General features: G+C 43.4%; 1 protein-coding gene across 1 annotated transcript in view; it reads left to right on the top strand.

Annotated features, from left to right (window-relative positions):
- The first annotated feature begins 467 nt into the window (after positions 1–467).
- Positions 468–21,164, top strand: part of si:ch211-246m6.5 (von Willebrand factor D and EGF domain-containing protein) — a 67,527-nt gene continuing 46,830 nt past the window's right edge. Inside the window, exons 1-13 of the mRNA XM_064970173.1 lie at positions 468–798; positions 7,901–8,085; positions 8,834–9,062; positions 9,260–9,325; positions 9,406–9,641; positions 12,854–12,943; positions 13,168–13,309; positions 13,772–14,001; positions 14,604–14,677; positions 15,541–15,688; positions 18,953–19,093; positions 20,119–20,321; positions 20,597–21,056. Of these exons, the coding sequence (XP_064826245.1) occupies positions 699–798; positions 7,901–8,085; positions 8,834–9,062; positions 9,260–9,325; positions 9,406–9,641; positions 12,854–12,943; positions 13,168–13,309; positions 13,772–14,001; positions 14,604–14,677; positions 15,541–15,688; positions 18,953–19,093; positions 20,119–20,321; positions 20,597–21,056 (2,304 nt within the window). The 5' untranslated portion in view covers positions 468–698. The remainder of the gene's footprint in view (positions 799–7,900; positions 8,086–8,833; positions 9,063–9,259; positions 9,326–9,405; positions 9,642–12,853; positions 12,944–13,167; positions 13,310–13,771; positions 14,002–14,603; positions 14,678–15,540; positions 15,689–18,952; positions 19,094–20,118; positions 20,322–20,596; positions 21,057–21,164) is intronic.

Genomic DNA, 21,164 nt, shown 5'->3' with positions numbered 1-21,164 from the left:
ACATACATTTAGGGGATTACAGTGTTATTGGCTGGTCAGTCAGGGTGAGAATAAACAACATAGCTGTAGCATTCTAAATCAGATGGAAAGAGGAGCATGTGGGAATAGTTCCCAAGACTTATGTTAGTTCCCAGAACGAATGTCTAGGCTTTAGCTCAGTGGGCTAAATCAGTTTTGAGATCACACCAACAATCTGGATTCAATTTACATGAATTGAATGATCATTGAGCTAACATCATAAATTGGTAAATTATAATTTTGTATATTATAGTATAACCGTAATAACTTTTCTATTCACGAAAAAAAGTGTAGATATCCCACAAAAATGGTCAAGGAGGAGTTGAATTTGCCAAAGACTATTGTTACAGTATGGATTCTTCAAGAGGGTCCACCTACACCCCAGGGGGTAGTATGGAGACTTGAAGGCGGGATGTGCTGTCCTCCCTCCTCCTTGTAAGACTGAGCAACTTGTTGTGTCTTGATTGGAAAAGTTGGCTGAAAAGAAAAGAACGCTCTAAAACTACCCACGGATTCAACCTTTAATTACAATCTGAGGAGCCACGGTTCTGAAACAACTAAACGAGAACTATTTCGTCACTCAAGAACATTTGGAAAACTTTCGAAGATTCTCAAATGGGATCTAACATCTGTGAAAATTTGTGGCATATTTTCCTTCGGTGAAATTGTGAACCGCTACTATGGATTGCGTAGTTTGCAGCCTCACACAGGCGTCAGTCCCGGGATATCTGCGCATTGTGGTTCTCTGTTTGATGCAGTTGAGAGCGCTTGCCCAGTTAGGTAAGTCGAATAAATCAGAACGTTTAAAAAAAAGTACAGTAAGACGTGAATGCCTCGACTATTGCCCTTAATAAAAAAAAAGGAAGATATCACAATTTAGTTTAGCGCACAATTGTTGACTGATGAGAGCTTTGCAGTTTGATTATTTTTTATGATCCAGGGAATATAACAAAGTGTATTGTCAGCGTTCTTTCACTCCTCCATATACTTTTTAATAACAAAAATGCACAGATAAGACTTGAGAGGATCAGAACATTTTCCCAAACTTTTCCATTGTCAGACAGCTGCATCAGATTTAAGGCAGTGTGGTATGGCAGTATGGACCATATGGTAAGAAAGCAGCAGTTTATTGGACACATCCGCAGACAACATAGCAGGGCTGACAATCATTATAGCCTTACATACAGTTACAGTCTGGATTGCTTTTGGGGGAGGTGGAACAAATGTCTCCCTTGATACCTAAATCAGCCTTTTGTTGTTCTACTTATAAATAAATACTGTTAAACAATCATAGTATAGTATGGTATAGCTCTGTATAGGTCTATGGCAAGTGTTGTGCTTTGTCACCTTACATAATGATGCACTGGACTCTCTATTATTATAAGTGATCTAGAAACACAACCAGCTGGAGAACTTGGCACTGTGTTGCTTAGGTCTCTTTCTCAAAACCTTACAGTAGGCCTATAATGTAAGTTGTATATAATGCATCATACTGTAGGCCTAAGTGTTTTAGAAATGCAAGCTGCTGGAGAACTTGGCACTGTGGCCAGTTGCTGAGGAGGACACAATTAGAGGTTGTGTGGCTGTGTCATTTGGTGTCTAGTTCTAAAGCCGTGCATACCTGTCACTCACCACCAGCCAACAAGTAGATAAGTAGATATGCATAAGGAGTTTTGTCATGGGCAGCTTTACAGCATTGTAACCATGTTACCAGTAATACAACATTAAAACAATGTCAATACAGAGTTGTAAATATAGCCTATGTGGGACAGTACAGAACAGACAGCACATACAGTACATGTAATGAATGGCATTTTAAACATAGACACTTGTAGACTTGGAGTTGGACGTTTCTCCCCAACACTGTAAGCCCCAAGGCATTTTTTACTCAAAAACGTCTAGTAAATTGAACCCAAAGTAAATTTAAAAAATCATTATTGTTTAAATTGTTTGTGCGGTACTGATATTTTTTAAAGAAGTTATGACAACAAATGTACTTTTTTCCCTAGCATGGGCTATTGCAGAGGTCGATTTTTGTGAATTGTATTTAATATCTATAATCGTATGCTACACATGCTATTTAGCTTGATTTTTTTTTGCACCAGTTACTGAAATGGTTGTTTCAGTTTAAATGGCTTGGGTAGTCTCCTCACACTGTTCCTCACCCTGGCAGTCATTACGAATGCAGTTTGTGGGTGAATAAATATTTTAACTATTGGATATCTTAACTCTGGCTGGATTCCAATAGGAATTACACATCACTTTTTCAAGCCAGCATAATGTGACTTGCAGGTAGGGTTGCAAAACTCTGGTAAATTTCAGAGGTTTTCCAGAACTTTGGGTTGGGAGATTCCTGGAAATCCTTCATCCAGGATTTTTTGAAAATCTGGGATTTTTGGGAAAGTTACTGGAATTTTGCAACCCTACTTGCAGGCCTGATGTGGCCTATAAACCATGAGTTTCAGGCCACTGTATTAGAGTAAAAAATAAGGCCATATGAGATTTATACTGAATAGAGTTTAATTATAATGATAACATTTGCCTAGGAACTCACTTGGTGAAGGCCACAGGACTGAAAATGAATGAATTCAGCAGCTATGTCGGTGGTAACTCTACAATTCACTCAAAAAGGCAAGGCACACTGGGAAATTATATTAGAGAAGTGGCTTTGTGGGGGCATTATTCAAAATGTTCAAGCTGATTAAAAAAAATATATAAAAATTGGCCAATCAGCATTGAACTGACCTCAACTGTGGTTTGTACTGCTGCAGCAAAATGCCCCCAAGGGAGGCCAGTTTGGATTTGGTTTCACACTAATTTGGACTTGTGGTTTTGACTTAATTCTCTGTACAGGCCAATTATTATAACGGAAGTTCTGATCTAACCATAATTTAACGTATTGTGCCACTGGCCTGAGACGACTGAAGTTCAATACAGTGTGGCAAAAAAGTATTTAGTCAGCCACCAACTGTGTAAGTTCTCCCACTTAAAAAGATGAGAGAGGCCTGTAATTTTCATCATAGGTACACTTCAATGACAGACAAAAAAGAAAATTACATTGTAGGATTTTTTTATTAATATATTTGCAAATTATTGTGGAAAATAAGTATTTGGTCACCTACAAACAAGCAAGATTTCTGGCTCTCACAGACCTGTAACTTCTTCTTTAAGAGGCTCCTCTGTCCTCCACTCATTACCTGTATTAATGTCACCTGTTTGAACTTGTTATCAGTATAAAAGACACCTGTCCACAACCTCAAACAGTCACACTCCAAACTCCACTATGGCCAAGACCAAAGAGCTGTCAAAGGACACCAGAAACAAAATTGTAGACCTGCACCAGGCTGGGAAGACTGAATCTGTAATAGGTAAGCAGCTTGGTTTGAAGAAATCAACTGTGGGAGCAATTATTAGGAAATGGAAGACATACAAGACCACTGATAATCTCCCTCGATCTGGGGCTCCACGCAAGATCTCACCCCGTGGGGTCAAAATGATCACAAGAACGGTGAGCAAAAATCCCAGAACCACACGAGGGACCTAGTGAATGACCTACAGAGAGCTGGGACCAAACAAACAAAGCCTACCATCAGTAACACACTACGCCACAAGGGACTCTAATCCTGCACTGCCAGACGTGTCCCCCTGCTTAAGCCAGTACATGTCCAGGCCCGTCTGAAGTTTGCTAGAGAGCATTTGGATGATCCAGAAGAAGATTGGGAGAATGTCATATGGTCAGATGAAACCAAAATAGAACATTTTGGTAAAAACTCAACTCGTCGTGTTTGGAGGACAAAGAATGCTGAGTTGCATCCAAAGAACACCATACCTACCGTGAAGCATGGGGGTGGAAACATCATGCTTTGGGGCTGTTTTTCTGCAAAGGGACCAGGACGACTGATCCGTGTAAAGGAAAGAATGAATGGGGCCATGTATCGTAAGATTTTGAGTGAAAACCGCCTTCCATCAGCAAGGGCATTGAAGATGAAACGTGGCTGGGTCTTTCAGCATGACAATGATCCCAAACACAACTCCCGGGCAATGAAGGAGTGGCTTCGTAAGAAGCATTTCAAGGTCCTGGAGTGGCCTAGCCAGTCTCCAGATCTCAACCCCATAGAAAATATTTGGAGGGAGTTGAAAGTCCATGTTGCCCAGCAACAGCCCCAAAACATCACTGCTCTAGAGGAGATCTGCATGGAGGAATGGGCCAAAATACCAGCAACAGTGTGTGAAAACCTTGTGAAGACTTGTTTGACCTCTGTCATTGCCAACAAAGGGTATATAACAAAGTAATATTTTCCACCATAATATCAAATAAATTCATTAAAAATCTGATTTTTCTGGATTTTTTTCTCATTTTGTCTGTCATAGTTGATGTGGACCTATGATGAAAGTTACAGGCCTCTCTCATCTTTTTAAGTGGGAGAACTTGCACAATTGGTGGCTGACTAAATACTTTTTTGCCCCACTGTATATTAAAGGGATACTTTGGGATTTGGGCAATGAGGCCCTTTATATACTTCCTCAGAGTTAGATGAACTTGTAAATACCATAAAATTTTCTCTGTGTCAAGTATGAAGGAAATTAGATATAGTTTCGCAAGCCAAAGCTAACTAGCATGAGTGCAATGACTGGAAGTCTATGTGTATCTGCTAGCAGATACCATAGACTTATGTGGATCTGCTAGCAGAAACCATAGACTTACAGTAATTATGCTAGCGCTAGTTAGCAATTGCACTACCGCAAGTCAGCAACTTCCTTCAAACTGCCTGTATGCAGAGACATAAAAAATGGATCCACGAGTTCATCTTACTCTGGGGAAGTTAATAAAGGGCCTTATTGCCACAATTCTGAAGTATCCTTTTAAGTGCAACGGGTTTACTCAAAGGTTTTGAGTAATTGGGTTATACAGTGCAGGGGACTAGTAGATTTATACCATTTATACCATAAACACTAGTTCCTTGGTGTTTCTCCTCTCCCACATCCAATTTGCTCCTTCAGCAGAGTTGTCACAACAAATAAATCATGAATGGGCCCTGACCCTTCAGTTCACCACAGCACGGCGTGTGTGTCGGTGAGCGCGCACATGTGTGCGTGTGCCTGTATGTGTGTGTGCATTTGTGCATGTGTGTGTGTAGTCAGAGAGTTAAACCACTAAACAACTGCCCTGAGAATGGACTCTGATGGCCATCTCTTCATGAGACAACAAAGCATTCTTTCACTCGCAGCACCATGTTCGGGGTCATAGGTCAGATCATGATGGGGAGCCTGTTGTTGTGTGTCACCCACTCTATGTCTAAAATGGCACCCTATTCTCTACATAATGCATGTGTCTGTAGGGCTCTGGTCAAAAGTATTGCACTATGTAGGGAAAAGGGTGCCATTTTAGATGAAGTCTTAGCTTTTGTGTTATGGCTTTTCAACCTCTGCCATATTGTAGATTCAGAGCTATTTATCTAATAGAACTCAAAGTGTGGCGTACCGCAGGGCAGCTCTCTAGGCCCTCTTTTCTATTTTTTGCCAATGATCTGCCACTGGTATTAAACAAAGCATGCGTGTCCATGTATGATGATGATTCAACCATATATGCATCAGCAACCACAGCTAATGAAGTCACGGAAACCCTTAACAAAGAGTTGCAGTCTGTTTTGGAATGGGTGGCCAGTAATAAACTGGTCCTGAACATCTCTAAAACTAAGAGCATTGTATTTGGTACAAATCATTCCTTAAGTTCTAGACCTCAGCTTAATCTGGTAATGAATATTGTGGCTTTTGAACAAGTTGAGGAGACTAAATTAGTTGGCATTATCTTAGATTGTAAAGTGTCATGGTCAAAACATGTAGATTTAATGGTTACAAAGATGGGGAGAGGTCTGTCCGTAATAAAGAGGTGCTCTGATTTTTTGACACCACACTCCAAAAAGCAAGTTCTGCAGGCTCTAGTTTTGTCTAATCTTGATTATTGTCCAGTCATGTGGTCCAGTGCTTCAAGGAAAGACCTAGTTAAGCTACAACTGGCACAGAAGAGACAGGCACGTTTTTCTCTTCATTGTAATCAGAGGGCTGATATAAATACTATGCTTCCAGTCTTTCTTGGCTAAGAGTTGAGAGACTGACTGCATCACTTCATTTTATAAGAAACATTAATGTGTTGGAAATCCCACATTTTTTGCACAGACAACTTACACATAGCTCTGACACATACACTTACCCTACCAGAAATGCCACTAGGGGTCTTTTCCCAGTCCCCAAACAAATTCAAGTACAGTATTATATAGAGCCCTTATTGCATGGAACTTCGTTCCATCTCATATTGATCAAATAAACAGCAAACCTGGTTTACAAAAACAGATAAAGCAACACCTCACGGCACATCGCCTCTCCCCTATTTGAACTAGATAGTTTGTGTGTATGCATTGATATGTAGGCTGCAGTACATGTGCCTTTAAAAATATATATATGTGGTTCTATCCTTGAGCTGTCTATTGATGTTCTGTATTATGTCATGTTTCATGTTTTGTGTGGACCCCAGGAAGAGTAGCTGCTACTTTTGCAAGATCTAATGGGGATCCTAATAAAATACCAAATACCAAATTCCATCCAACCAAGTTACTCCATACAGCAGGGGTGTCTAACTCATTTTGCCACATTCAGTCTTCAACAAGGTCCGGAGGGCCGCACTGAAAATGTGTATTATATTTCTTTGCCGTCCAAATGTGTTGTATTTACAAATCCTCTATCTTTCTGCACACACCTTGTCTGGAAGCTTTACACCTCGTCTGTGTCTGTGTCTGGGAACTCATTCTCTCCAAGCACTAAGGTCAAAGGTTTTCCAAACAGCCATGTTTTCCAGAGGAGAGGAAATGAGAGGCTGTTGCTGTTGGGTAAACCTAGTCAAATTGGCCTTTAACAGAGTTTACAGCGCGGCAGGGAGGTAACCTCATAAATAGTCTCTAGGGAACTCTCACCCCAGGACAAACCTTCATCATTAGCCCAGGGGGGCAGACTGTTGCCGCATCCAAATGATGTGAAATATGTAACGTCATTTGGGGGTATTGTAAAAAATGTGCTACATGCCATGTTTTGTGATTGATCATTCAACATAAATGTCCTAATATGGTCACCTAGGTAGGATTTCCAAAGTATGCTCTTCATTAGGTAGAAACGCAGTAAGGCCTTCCTATTCCTCTGTTACAGCTCTGACTGAAATCCTGAAGTCCTAGTCATTTTGACCCATTTTCAATTTACAGACAGGGAAGAGTGATAATTGGTGCAGGTTCTTTGACACTTGAATGGACAAAGGATGTGAGAGGTCTGACTTTAAAGTCATTTTCTCTCCATTTTTAGCCTTCAGCTGAGAGCTATGTTCAGAACCTGTCATGGATCTCTGGCTTTATTGTCTAACCCTCCAGGGGTGAGTTTAGAAAGGAGGGGAATTAAGTAAATGAATGTGTGTTATTTTTACCTGTTTGAATATACCCTCCTCATCTCTCCCTCTAAACGTTACAGTAAATTAACTCTCGTTCCACCCTTTAAGGAACTGACTGAAGTTATAGAGCCACTGGGATGACATATTTTGCTACCTTTTTTTGGTACCATGCCCTGCTCACTCCCTCCCTCCTTCCAACCCTACCTCCCTCCCTCCAACCCTCACTCCCTCCCTCCTTCCAACCCTACCTCCCTCCCTCCAACCCTCACTCCCTCCCTCCAACCCTCCCTTCCTCCATCCCTCCCTCCCTTCCTCCCTCCATAGTCCAGGTTGACATCACAGTAACTACCCAGAAAGACTCCTATATTCCAAATACGTTCATCTTAAAAAATAAAAAGTATACTGTGAACGTAACGTGTTTTCTTACTAACTTTGTCCTTCTGCCTCCCCCAGCTCCAGAGTGCTACCCGGGAGGTTACCGCATGTTGAGAAACCCGTATCGCAGCGTGGACTTTGACTCCAGTGACCTGCAGAACACTGCTATACAGGACCTGATCTGTGATCACTCCCTCTCCCCAGGATGGTACCGCTTCAGCATTAACAACAAGCCTGCAGAGATGCCCACCAGCTGTGTGGAAGTAAGCTAAAGCTGTTAAACCATGCCGTCTTGCCCCTAGTGTGTAAAGTGGTTCCACCAGGCTCCATTTTAGGGCCTCTTTTATTTACCATTCACATAAATGATACAGGCAAAACTATGATTAACTCTTCACAGGGGCTGCAGGGTAGCCTAGTGACAAGGTACAAATCTGTCGTTCTGCCCCTGAACAGGCAGTTAACCCACTGTTCCTAGGCCGTCATTGAAAATTAGAATATGTTCTTAACTGACTTGCCTAGTTAAATAAAGGTAAAAAAAATAAACAGTGCAAGGGATTTTCATTAATTACGTTGTCCACTACAGGAGATAATGTACTTAATCAATTGGTTTTCTTAATGGAACATGTTGTGCATCCAATATTTAAAGCGTGGTGTATTATGAGAATTATAAAGATTATTCTTTATAAACATCCCAACTGTAGTTACCAATGCAAGGCATGAATTATACAGTTCATTTCCGTGTAAATGAGTCCATACAACTGATCTCATTCAATACAGCTGTGTTTGGTTTTTGCGTGGAGGGTTTTTCTACAGTGAAAAGTTGAGTGTAAACTGTATAATGAGTAGCTACAGAACAGGTGGAAGCTTTTACACAAAGCGTCTCAAAGTAGGAATGCTGATCTAGGATCAGGTCCCCTCTCATACCCATTACAATTTAAAAGGCAAAACTGATCCTCGATCAGCACTTACTCTGAGATGCTTTGTAAATACGGGTCATTGTCTTCTCTCCAGATGAACAGATGTGGCACCCAGGCGCCTGTGTGGCTGTCTCTCACTGATAGCTCATTGCCCCGCCCAGGGGAGGTCCGCCAGCTCTCGGCCTGTGCCACCTGGCAGTTCTTCCACGGGAGCACCAAGGACTGCTGCCTCTTCCGCATCCCCATCTCAGTACGCAACTGTGGGGAGTTTCTCCTGTACTACCTGCAGCCCACCCAGGGGTGTATGGGATATTGTGCCAAAGGTGAATTAGAATTACAGAATCACTGTCAGTTTGGTGTGAATGGATGTATGGGTCACTGCTTCGCTGGCATTTGGAATTTGTTATTAGCCTTAAGATATGTCTGCTGCTCTATTTGTTCACTCTGGTCTAAAGCCTTTAAGTATATAGTGGAACTGAGGAAATAAAATACAAAATAACTGTATTTTTCTTGTTTTTAGTCATATCAGAATTTGGACCTAAATTATGCGCCACAGGTGAGGTGGAAGTCAATGGGCAATGCAAAGGTAAACAACCACAACAAGCTCATTTTTTAATTAATCATGTCTGGGTGGTCCTTGATATCAGCTTCTTGTTCATCCCTCAGCAAGTCTCCCTGCATTATCCTACAAGCCTGTGATCACCCCAGAGCTGGTGGGCAGCAGTGTCCACCTGCGATGCACCTTCAGTGGGGTGAAGACTTCGGGACTCCCCTTGGGCTATCTGGTGGTCTGGGCCCGACACCTGGCATCCAATATGAAGGTGGAGATCAGGAAAGATTCTATCATGGAGACCTTCTCATTGGTGGAGATGGACGGAGTCCACTTCAGACTGGGGGAGACGGTAATAATGCCTACCAGACGTGTGTGTGTTACGTGCGTGTGTGTGTGTGTGTGTGAGCTTACATGCGTGCGTTTGTGTGATGGGGGTTGACCTTCTTTGGTGGCTTAAAACCTCTTGAAACTCCCCATCCCGGATCCGGGATCGTGACTAAAGCCTCAGGCTCATTAGCATAACGCAACGTTAACGATTTCTGAAAATCGCAAATAAAATGAAAATAATGCGCCTACTCTCAAGCTTAGCCTTTTCTTAACAACACTGTCATCTCAGATTTTCAAAATATGCTTTTGAACCATAGCAATTGACTAATTTGTGTAAGAGTATGCTAAGCTAGCTTAGCATTTTGAGTAGCATTTAGCACGCAATATTTTCACAAAAACCAGATAACCAAATAAATAAAATCATTTACCTTTGAAGAGCTTCGGATGTTTTCAATGAGGAGACTCTCAGTTACATAGCAAATGCGCAGTTTTTCCTGAAAGCGTCTGTGTGTAGGAGAAATCGCTCCGTTTTGTACATCACATTTGGCTACCGAAACGAAACGAAAATTCAGTCACCTACAACGTCAAACTTTTTCCGAATTAACTCCATAATATCGACTGAAACATGGCAAACGTTGTTTGGAATCAATCCTCAAGGTGTTTTTTCACATATCTCTTCATTGATATATCGTTCGTGGAAGCCTGCATTCTTCTCTGAATTCTGTGGAAAAATACTTGCAGCTGACTTTTGCGCACCAATTTCGGCGCAGGACACCGGGCGGACACCTGGTAAATGTGGTCTCTTATGGTCAATCTTCCAATGATATGCCTACAAATACGTCACAATGCTGCAGACACCTTGGGGAAACGACAGAAAGGGCAGACTTACTCCTCTCGCATTCACAGCCATATAAGGAGACAAGGGAAAACAGAGCCTCAAAAATCCTGCTCATTTCCTGGATGCCGTCTCATCTTGGTTTTGCCTGAAGCTCACGTTCTAGGGCACGCACAGAAAATATCTTTGCAGTTCTGGAAACGTCAGAGTGTTTTCTTTCCAAAGCTACCAATTATATGCATAGTCGAGCATCTTTTTGTGACAAAATATTGCGCTTAAAACGGGCACGTCTTTTTATCCAAAAATGATATAGCGCCCCTAGAGTTTCAAGAGGTTAACCAATGGATGGATCCTGTTGACCTCTTGACCTTTCTGACTGGGGTTCAACATGTAGAAAAAAATAATAGAAGAAGGTGTGTCAGATTGTCAGGGAAGAGAAAGGAGGTCAGGAAGTGTAGAGGAATACATCAGACTCAGTTTAGGGTTGGTCTTTCTTACTTTTAATTGCTGCGAGGACTCTTTCACATGATTCCCATCAAATGCTTTCTTTGCAATTGGTATGTGGCATTGAGGCTCTTCTTCTAACACAGATAGTAGACATCTTCAACCTGTCCCTGTCACAGGCTGTAGTCACCACTTGCTTCAAGGAGACCAGCATAGTCCCAGTGCCCAACAAAACCAAGATGACATATGACTATCGCCCTGTCACACTCATCCCTGTAATCGTAAAGTGCTTCGAAAGGCTGGTCATGGCCCACGTCAAGGCCAGCATGCCAGGCACACTGGACCCACTCCAATTTGCCTACCGCTCCAACAGATCCACGGAAGATGCCATTTCCATCGCTATTCACGCGGCCCTAAAGCATCTGGACTAGAGGAACACCTAAAGTATGTAAGAATGCTGTTCAGTGACTACAGTTCAGCATTCACCACTATTGTTCCCTCCAAGTTCATCACCAAGCTCAGAGCCCTTGGTCTGGACACTACCCTCTGCAACTGGGTCCTGGACTTCCTGAAAGGCAGACCACAGGCTGTGAGGATTGGCAACATCACCTCCACCACACTGACTCTAACACTGGGGCCCCCCAAGGGTGTGTCCTCAGCCCTCTGCTACACTCCCTGTTCACCCATGACGGCATGGCTTTGCATGATCCCAATTCCATCATTAAGTTTGCTGATGACACCATGGTTGTTGGCCTGAAAACCAACAACGACGAGTCAGCCTTTAGATAGGAGGTAAGTGACCTGGCATTGTGGTGCCAGGAAAACAACCTCTCCCTCAACGGCAGCAAAACAAAGGAGTTGATTGTTTACATTAGGAAGCATAGGGAACATGCACTATCCACATCAACGGGACTGCAGTAGAGAGAGTCAGCATTTTTAAGTTCCTCAGTGTCCACACCACAGATGAATTCACATGGACCAACAACATCACCACTGTTGTCAAGAGGGTGCAACAGCGCCTCTACTTCCTAAGGCGGCTTAAGAAATGTGGCCCGTGCAGGAGTGTTGTGACACACAGGAGGAAGACATTGAATAGGACCACCGCAAGCACACACCTTTGGCTCACACTAGTGCCAACTCCAAAGGGTTCAGACTCCTGATCTCCAACTGTTATCCTACACACACATCACAACTGCTGCTACCAATAGTTATTTCCTATTGTTAATACTGCACTATTTAAACAGTTGCCCCCAAATCCACCCCTCCCCAATACACGTGTAAATATTGGACTATAAATGGTGCCTTCTTGTATTATACTTATGCTTAAATGTTTATTCTATTCTACTCAGCCATTTACTTTATGTTTGTATTCTTATATTTTCTTATTTCTTATTGTTGTTGCATTATCGAGAAGGAACCTGCAAGTAAGCATTTCATTGGACAGTGTAATACCATGTGTATCCTGTATATGACTAATACAACTTGAAAGTTCAGATAGCAAAAAAACTGTATTAGTGCTTTGTCTGCTAAATTACCATATATCCCTGCCATTGGAAGCCATGTGTGGATGGATACAACGTGCAATGCTAGTTGTGTGTATCCATGACAAGCTGTGCAGTACAAAGCAGGCCTGGCCTCACTCATCAGGCTCTGTTCCACACATGCTGATGTCACAGCTGGGCTAGATCAGGGGTGACTACTTTACTGAGGATGGAGTTAAACACACAACGTCTCCAGCCCTAGCCTACAAGCCACATGACTCAGTGAAATGTTTGGATGAATTACACATGCAAGCCAACACAAATTAGAAAGACCATTTTTATGGCCTTATGCTTTTTTGAAGGGAAAATATTGGTGTTTCATTTGTGTCATAGATAGCTTTGTCACTGACTTGCCAGGTGAACACTTGATAGTAGCTACTTGTGTCATTATTAACGTAGGATTATTTTGTACAGTTCTCCTGCAGTGTTTCCACGTTACTGGGTAACTCCAGCCGGACACAATCTCTGGCCAAAGAGAGTGAGAGCTTCTACGCTGGAATTAAGGTAAACCATCATGACTGATGCAATTTACTAAAACCCTCATCGTTCTGAATGTGTTTGAAGCTGGGATGGTTGTTGGTTGACCTCTAAGTTGTGTATAATCCATTGTTGAGCATTAAACTCCTCCTGAACTGCATCGCGTGCTGTAAAATAAATGAACATTGAGCCCAGTCTGTCCAGGAATCTGTGTCTGTACTCTCGCTCCCTCTCTCTCTCTTTGCCTGCAGTTTGTTCCAGATGTGCTGCACATTGCAGAGGATGGAAAAGAGCATGCTGTAACCATCCACAGTACAGTGCCTATCCCTTGTTACGGGACAGAGCATGGCCGACCATGTGGAGTCACTCTCACTCTGAGTGTCCGTGACTCAGGTGAGAATTAAAATAGCCTAATTTCCATGACCATGCAATCTCTGTGTTTGTTTTTCTTTCTTTCTTTTATTTAACCTTTTTTTTAACTAGGCAAGTCAGTTAAGAACAAGTTCTTATTTACAATGACAGCCTAACCTGGCCAAATCCTAACCCGGACAACGCTGGGCCACTTGTTATACAGCCTGGAATCAAACCAGGGTCTGTAGTGACGCCTCTAGCACTGAGATGCAGTGCCTTAGACCACTCGGGAGCCCCACTGTGTGAGCCAGTGCTTACTGTACTGCCAGAGGGGTTTAAAACCAAAAGACTCAACATGTGATTAATTCCTGTTTGTTTACACCCATCCAATCCTTTCTCAGATCTAGGGGCTAGGGGTTGATTTCATATTCAGGCTATCTGTCTTGCAGCTCTGTGGGGGTATTTACTAACCAGACACTGTTATGTGTCCTGTTGCCCTCCCAGACAGCCTGGATCCCAGCGTGGAGGCCCCCAACATGGCCCTGTCTACCTGCCAGGTGGAGCTACAGCCTAGTGCAGCCTGCAGCCAGAGACAGGGGTGTGCCTGGGCCAGCCTCACCCTCACCGCCGTCACAGACTTCACCCGCGACGGCAACCGCCCCAGCCTACTCAGCGCCACGCCACGCTCTGACGCACCGCGCCTCTGGAGGGGATACAGCCCCACACCTCTCAAGGTCCGACCGGGAGACCCATAGAAATATAATTAGTACACATTACAACACTACAATGGAATTAGAACTTTGGAAGATTCTAATGCACTTTTTTTCCGCAAAAACCCGCCTCTGGATGGGCTATAGCCCACCCCACTCAAGGTCTGAGAGAGAGAGAGATAATGTAGCTGTAAGCCTCAGAACAGCTGCTTATAACACTAACAGAACTGCAGTAAATGTCTGCATGACATAGCACCACAGTGTTTACATCGTTAAAGAGAAGACTGTTATGAACCAACGACAAATCACTCACACTGCTTTTCTACATGGGCTTCCACTCTTTCCTTTAAACTAAGTCTTAACATTACTCATGTAGCAAAACCCGTTGTGTCCTCCTAAACCTCCGACTTCCCCTTTGTTTTGTCATCATTCAGTCATGCAGTCAGGCTAGCCACATCTGTGTTTAGTGTTTAAGCCAGTGAGACATGAAAGCATTTCTGCCTGTTTATCACACACACACACGCACACACACACACACGCACATGAAAGCCCTGTGCTGTTGCAGACACTTTAATCAGCACGACCAGAGTGGGTCACGCTAAGCTTTGTTCCTCATACCTCTGCAGGTCACAGTTCAAGATGTTCCCACTGCAAGCTGCTACTCTCTGACTGATCCACACATCATTACGTTGGATGGCAGGTAGGTAACTGGGGCATGGTGGTTAGCATGCTGTGTCCTCTGTTGCTCAGTTGGTAGAGCATGTCGCTTGTTAGATTCCCAGGACCACCCATATGTAAATCACTTTAGATTTACGATTTATGTCACTTTGGATAAAAGCATCTGCTAAATGGCATATATTATTATTATATATTCGTGTGCTACGTACAGACTTGGAGACTTCACCCCCCCCCCCCCCCCCCAATAGACCTTTTTGTACATTGAAATACAGTGTGCTTCAAAATTGTTCTCATCTACTATGCATTTTCCCCCACATTACCTTGTTTTGGCCGATTTTAATGATCAAGAAGAGCTATTTATTTATTTCACCACTCCACCTCCTGCTAACTGATTAAGTTCTTTACTGTAATTATTATTATTAACTATCCTCTCAAAGCTGGTACTTCAAAACATTGCAAAAAACACCCACTAATCAGAGATAAATATGTTAAAAATGTTTTTCAGACCAAACAGGTTCGAAAGGGACCAGTCCGTAACCTTCTAAATAGATAGAACATTTTAAATCCTAATTATTTTTAAATAATTGCTTCACCTTCATCATGCTTTTGCAATCTCTAGATCCCATTATCAAAATACCCTTTTTGCTTGATTATGATAATTATTGGAAACTAGGTCTTACCATTTATTTTAACTTGCCAGTAAAATAACTTTAAGTTGAACTTATCTGATGCACATGTTCAATTCTAACAAATTGCCACAGACATTTTCACACGCAAGATGCACAATACACATATGTTGTTTTGGTATTTTCAAGTAAGAACATCACAGCTATGATATCAGTCCAATTTATCACCCCTGTTTTAAGACCAGTTTCTCCCCACCAGACGCTATGAGAACCAACAGACGGGTACCTTCCTCCTCTACAAGAGCCTCCACCGAGTGTTTGAGATCCAGGCTCGTCAGTGGGACTGTGGCAGCCGCCATTACGCTGTGTCCTGCAACTGTGGAGTGGCGGCCAGAGAGGGAAACGAGGTTGATTGATTCAATTGTTATTTTTGTACCTTTATTTGACCAAGTTTGTCTCATTGAGATTAAATATCTATTTTACAAGAGAGACCTGGCCAAAACGGCAGCACGAGAAGTTGAATACAAAAAAACACGTTTACAACATCAAACACAAAGCACTACAGTTTAACACACCCATTTACACATTGATCGGGCTAGATGGTTTGAGGAAATCATTTATTGATTGAATGATTCATAGATTCATTTAATTGATTTGAAAATTAACCTGGAAGTGGTCAAATGGAGGTCAAATGGAGGAATGAAACGTAATCTCTCTTTTCTATACTAGTGGTGCGTGGCTAAGCTTTAAATGCCTCAAGAGGAAACTTTGAGACAAAAGCACAAAATTTGTAGATGTATGTACCCTGAACAGATATAGATATTCTCATTCTCATCGAGGGGCTGCAGTGGAGCAGGTTGAGAGCTTCATGTTCCTTGGTGTCCACATCAACAACAAACTAACATGGTCCAAGCACACCATGACAGCTGTGAAGCGGGCAGGACAAAACCTATTCCCCCTCAGGAGACTGAAAAGATCTGGCATGGGTCCTCAGATCCTCAAAAGGTTATACAGCTGCAACATCGAGAGCATCCTGACTGGTTGCATCACTGCCTGGTACGGCAACTGCTCAGCCTCCGACCGCAAGGCACTACAGAGGTTAGAGCGAATGGCCTAGTGCATCACTGGGGCCAAGCTTCCTGCCATCTAGGACCTCTATACTAGGTGGTGTCAGAGGAAAGCCCTAAAATGTGTCAAAGACTCCAGCCACTCTAGTTATAGACTGTTCTCTCTGCTACCAGACATCAAGCAGTACTGGAGCGCCAAGTCTAGGTCCAAAAGGTTTCTTAACAGCTTCTACCCCCAAGCCATAAGACTCCTGAACATCTAGTCAAATGGCTACCCAGACTATTTGCATTGCCCCGTCTTACTTTTGTCTTTATTTTTATCCGTATTGTTTGAAACTGCACTGTTTGTTAGGGGCTCGTAAGTAAGCATTTCACTGTAAGGTCTACTTTGTATTCGACGCGTGTGACTAATAAAATTTGATTTGATTTTCTATGGAGCCACCCCAGATTTGGACCCCGGGAGGGTGTGGCAGCCAGTATAAAAAAAAACATAAATGCATAGCATTCCAGAGTTAGAGCTAAAAGCCTGATGGCGCCCATATCACCGATATCACCCATTTTGGTGGCTCAATCGCCAATTTGTCAGCCTCTGAGTACCACAGAAACACTTTGAATGAATAACAGACAAATGTTCATAGCAAGCGGCTATGAATAAAATTGATCAAAGTATCTCTTAAAACATGGAAAACATTAAAAACTTATATTTTGAAATATCACATTTTGATTGTAAATGTATGACTTTTTTATATATGCTTATTTTGGGGAATTTAAACTGTTTACTTGTGTTTCATCGGTTAATAAAACAAAAAGTGGTACTTGCTGAAAGACAGTGTCTCTTTGCAATCATTACCAATTTAGGGTAAAAAAAAAGACCACAATTGGCGCTTCTAAGCTACAAATATGTTGCCGCTTTTATGGTTAAAGAAATGTATATATACATTGCTCAAAAAAATAAAGGGAACACTTAAACAACACAATGTAACTCCAAGTCAATCACACTTCTTTGAAATCAAACTGTCCACTTAGGAAGTAACACTGATTGACAATAAATTTCACATGCTGTTGTGCAAATGGAATAGACAACAGGTGGAAATTATAGGCAATTAGCAAGACGCCCCCAATAAAGGAGTGGTTCTGCAGGTGGTGACCACAGATAACTTCTCAGTTCCTATGCTTCCTGGCTGATGTTTTGGTCACTTTTGAACTGGCGGTGCTTTCACTCTAGTGGTAGCATGAGGCGGAGTCTACAACCCACACAAGTGGATCAGATAGTGCAGCTCATCCAGGATGGAACATCAATACGAGCCGTGGCAAGAAGGTTTGCTGTGTCTGTCAGCGTAGTGTCCAGAGCATGGAGGCGCTACCAGGAGACAGGCCAGTACATCAGGAGATGTGGAGGAGGCCGTAGGAGGGCAACAACCCAGCAGCAGGACCGCTACCTCCGCCTTTGTGCAAGGAGGAGCAGGAGGAGCACTGTCAGAGCCCTGCAAAATGACCTCCAGCAGGTCACAAATGTGCATGTGTCTGCTCAAACGGTCAGAAACAGACTCCAAGAGGGTGGTATGAGGGCCCGACATCCACAGGTGGGTTGTGCTTACAGCCCAACACCATGCAGGACGTTTGGCATTTGCCAGAGAACACCAAGATTGGCAAATTCGCCACTGGCGCCCTGTGCTCTTCACAGATGAAAGCAGGTTCACACTGAGCACATGTGACAGACGTGACAGAGTCTGGAGGCGCCGTGGAGAACGTTCTGCTGCCTGCAACATCCTCCAGCATGACCGGTTTGGCGGTGGGTCAGTTCATGGTGTGGGGTGGCATTTCTTTGGGGGGCCGCACAGCCCTCCATGTGCTGGCCAGAGGAAGCCTGACTGCCATTAGGTACCGAGATGAGATCCTCAGACCCCTTGTGAGACCATATGCTGGTGCGGTTGACCTTGACCCTGGGTTCCTCCTAATGCAAGACAATGCTGGACCTCATGTGGCTGGAGTGTGTCAGCAGTTCCTGCAAGAGGAAGGCATTGATGCTATGGACTGGCCAGCCCGTTCCCCAGACCTGAATCCAATTGAGCACATCTGGGACATCATGTCTCGCTCCATCCACCAACGCCACATTGCACCACAGACTGTCCAGGAGTTGGTGGATGCTTTAGTCCAGGTCTGGGAGGAGATCCCTCAGGAGACCATCCGCCACCTCATCAGGAGCATGCCCAGGCGTTGTAGGGAGGTCATACAGGCACGTGGAGGCCACACAGACTACTGAGCCTCATTTTGACTTGTTTTAAGGACATTACATCAAAGTTGGATCAGCCTGTAGTGTGGTTTTCCACTTTAATTTTGAGTGTGACTCCAAATCCAGACATCCATGGGTTGATATATTTGATTTCCATTGATAATTTTTGTGTGATTTTGTTGTCAGCACATTCAACTATGTAAAGAAAAAAGTATTTAATAAGAATATTTCATAAATTCAGATCTAGGATGTGTTATTTTAGTGTTCCCTTTATTTTTTGGAGCAGTGTATATACAGTTTGTAAATACAGTACAAAACTATAAGGATAACACAATACAGTCAATTACTTATTTTATTTTGTGGTCCTTAAGGTGGTCATGCTGGACATGTGTAATGGTCAGCTTCAGGAGACCAGGCCCCAGCTCTCTCTGAAGAACCTGGGAGGATATAACAGAGGCTCCAGTCAGTATCGGATCAAGATCCATGAATCTCACCAGGGGAAGAAAATTACAGTAGGTATTGGTTCATTTAACGGGATCACTTTTACCAAGTAGGTTTACCCATTAAATTGTTGGGAGAATATATCGCTTGTGCGACTTTCTTTTTCTTCCCTTTTCGTGGTATCCAATTGTTAGTAATTACTATCTTGTCTCATCTCTACAACTCCTGTACGGGCTCGGGAGACACGAAGGTCAAAAGCCATGCGTCCTCCGATACACAACCCAACCAAGCCGCACTGTTTCTTAACACAGCGCGCATCCAACCCGGAAGCCAGCCGCACCAATGTGTCAGAGGAAACACCGTGCACCTGGCGACCTTGGTTGGCGCGCACTGCCCCCGGCCCGCCACAGGAGTCGCTGGTGATGAGACAAGGATATCCCTACCGGCCAAACCCTCCCTATCCCGGATGACGCTAGGCCAATTCTGCTTTGCCCCATGGACCTCCCGGTCACGGCCGGCTGCGACAGAGCCTGGGCGCGAACCCAGGGTCTCTGGTGACAAAGCTGGCGCTGCGATGCAGTGACCGAGACCATTGCGCCACCCAGGAGACGGCTTTCTATCTTTTTGTTAAGTTTTTTCTCAGGTAGTCAGCACCTCTACAAGCATTTTTGTATATGCGTCAGCTCATGCTTTTTTACTAAAGTCATTAAAACCACTTTTATGGGCTGTTTCCTCCTTCACTGTCTAGACAGGTTTTGGGGATGTGTGAGTTTGTGAGCCCAATGAGCCCAATATTGAATGAAACGACTTTTACAAGTCATGGGAAAACACATTTCTGCTCGGGGCAATCTGCAACACTGTACGATTGATGCAATGTAATGTCCAACATGATGTTGTTGATGTTGTTGTTTTGATGAGTCCCAGTATGTACTACTCTGATCCACACAAGAAAACAATGAGTGAACTCTTTCTATAATATGCAGTTTGCATTAAGATCTGTTAGAATTGGCTTCTGGGTGTAATAAATGTTAACTCTTACTTTATAATATATAATAATATATGCCATTTAGCAGACGTTTTTTTATTCCTTTTGTAGTTGATCTTTCCATCTGGGGCCTTTGTAAGGGCGGACATCAGTGATTGGGGGATGAGCCTGTCAATCAGAGCTCCCAGTGTGGACTATAGCAGTACCACGGGACTCTGTGGGACGTTCGACCGGAACGGTCACAACGACTTCCATGGACCTGATGGGACCACCTATGGGAGCACTGAACAAGAACGCTTTGTGGAGGAATGGAGGTAACTACTAATGATTCTATATAGATCTGACAGTGGTCCCCTGAGCTGGTAACTGTTCAGTGTACATTCCCCCCACCCCTTTCCTTTTTTGTCATTTAGTTTGTAAGTGAATTGTTGTTCCTTAATAACCTTGGGTTACCTTTTCTATTTTAGCTGGCATGAGAAAAGAAATCCTTTATCAAATCCTGTGTTATCCCCAAGGCTTACTCTAATTCAGAGTCTGATGAGATCGCTCGTTGTCTGATCCGTACCCCTCTGTTTCTTCTTCGTGTCAGGCTAGCCGCGGGGGAGAGCTTATTTGACACCATGCCCCCTGTAATGGAGGTGGAGGAACTACGGCCTTTCTGTCGGTGTCAGGAGGGCTACAGCATGTCTCTGCATTTCACCACGGGCCACACCGGCGATAGCCACTACAACTTTAACCCCTCGTCACCCCAGCACCAGGCCCAGTGCCAGTCTCATGACAACGTGGATTATACCTCTGTCTTCCCCTGGGTGGACACTACCACTGAGTACATTAGGAGCTCTGAGCCAGAACAAAGTGACCACCAGGGAGTGTCCATCCTGAACGGCCCAGCTCTGCCTATGGAGATACACAAACAGCCGAGTTCCCAGATGGTGGACTATGGTGGTTTTGGGGACCACGGTGATAAGAGTGAGAGAGAGGTTGACAGGGAGCTCAGAAGAGAGTTCCTGGTTGCCGTAGACGACAACAGGCCCAAGACAAAGAGACAGGTGCTCATCCTTTGAATTTGTTCTTCTATTTTTGTTTTTCTTGTTGTACAGTGTCCTTGAGTTTATTTGAATGGCCCTTTGTTGTTGTTATTGTCATTATTGCTATTA

Source organism: Oncorhynchus masou, chromosome 7, assembly GCF_036934945.1.
Source record: "Oncorhynchus masou masou isolate Uvic2021 chromosome 7, UVic_Omas_1.1, whole genome shotgun sequence".
NCBI classification, from domain to species: Eukaryota; Metazoa; Chordata; class Actinopteri; order Salmoniformes; family Salmonidae; genus Oncorhynchus; species Oncorhynchus masou.
The sequence above is the reverse complement of the archived record's forward strand: the minus strand, read 5'-3'. Positions and strand labels throughout refer to the sequence as shown.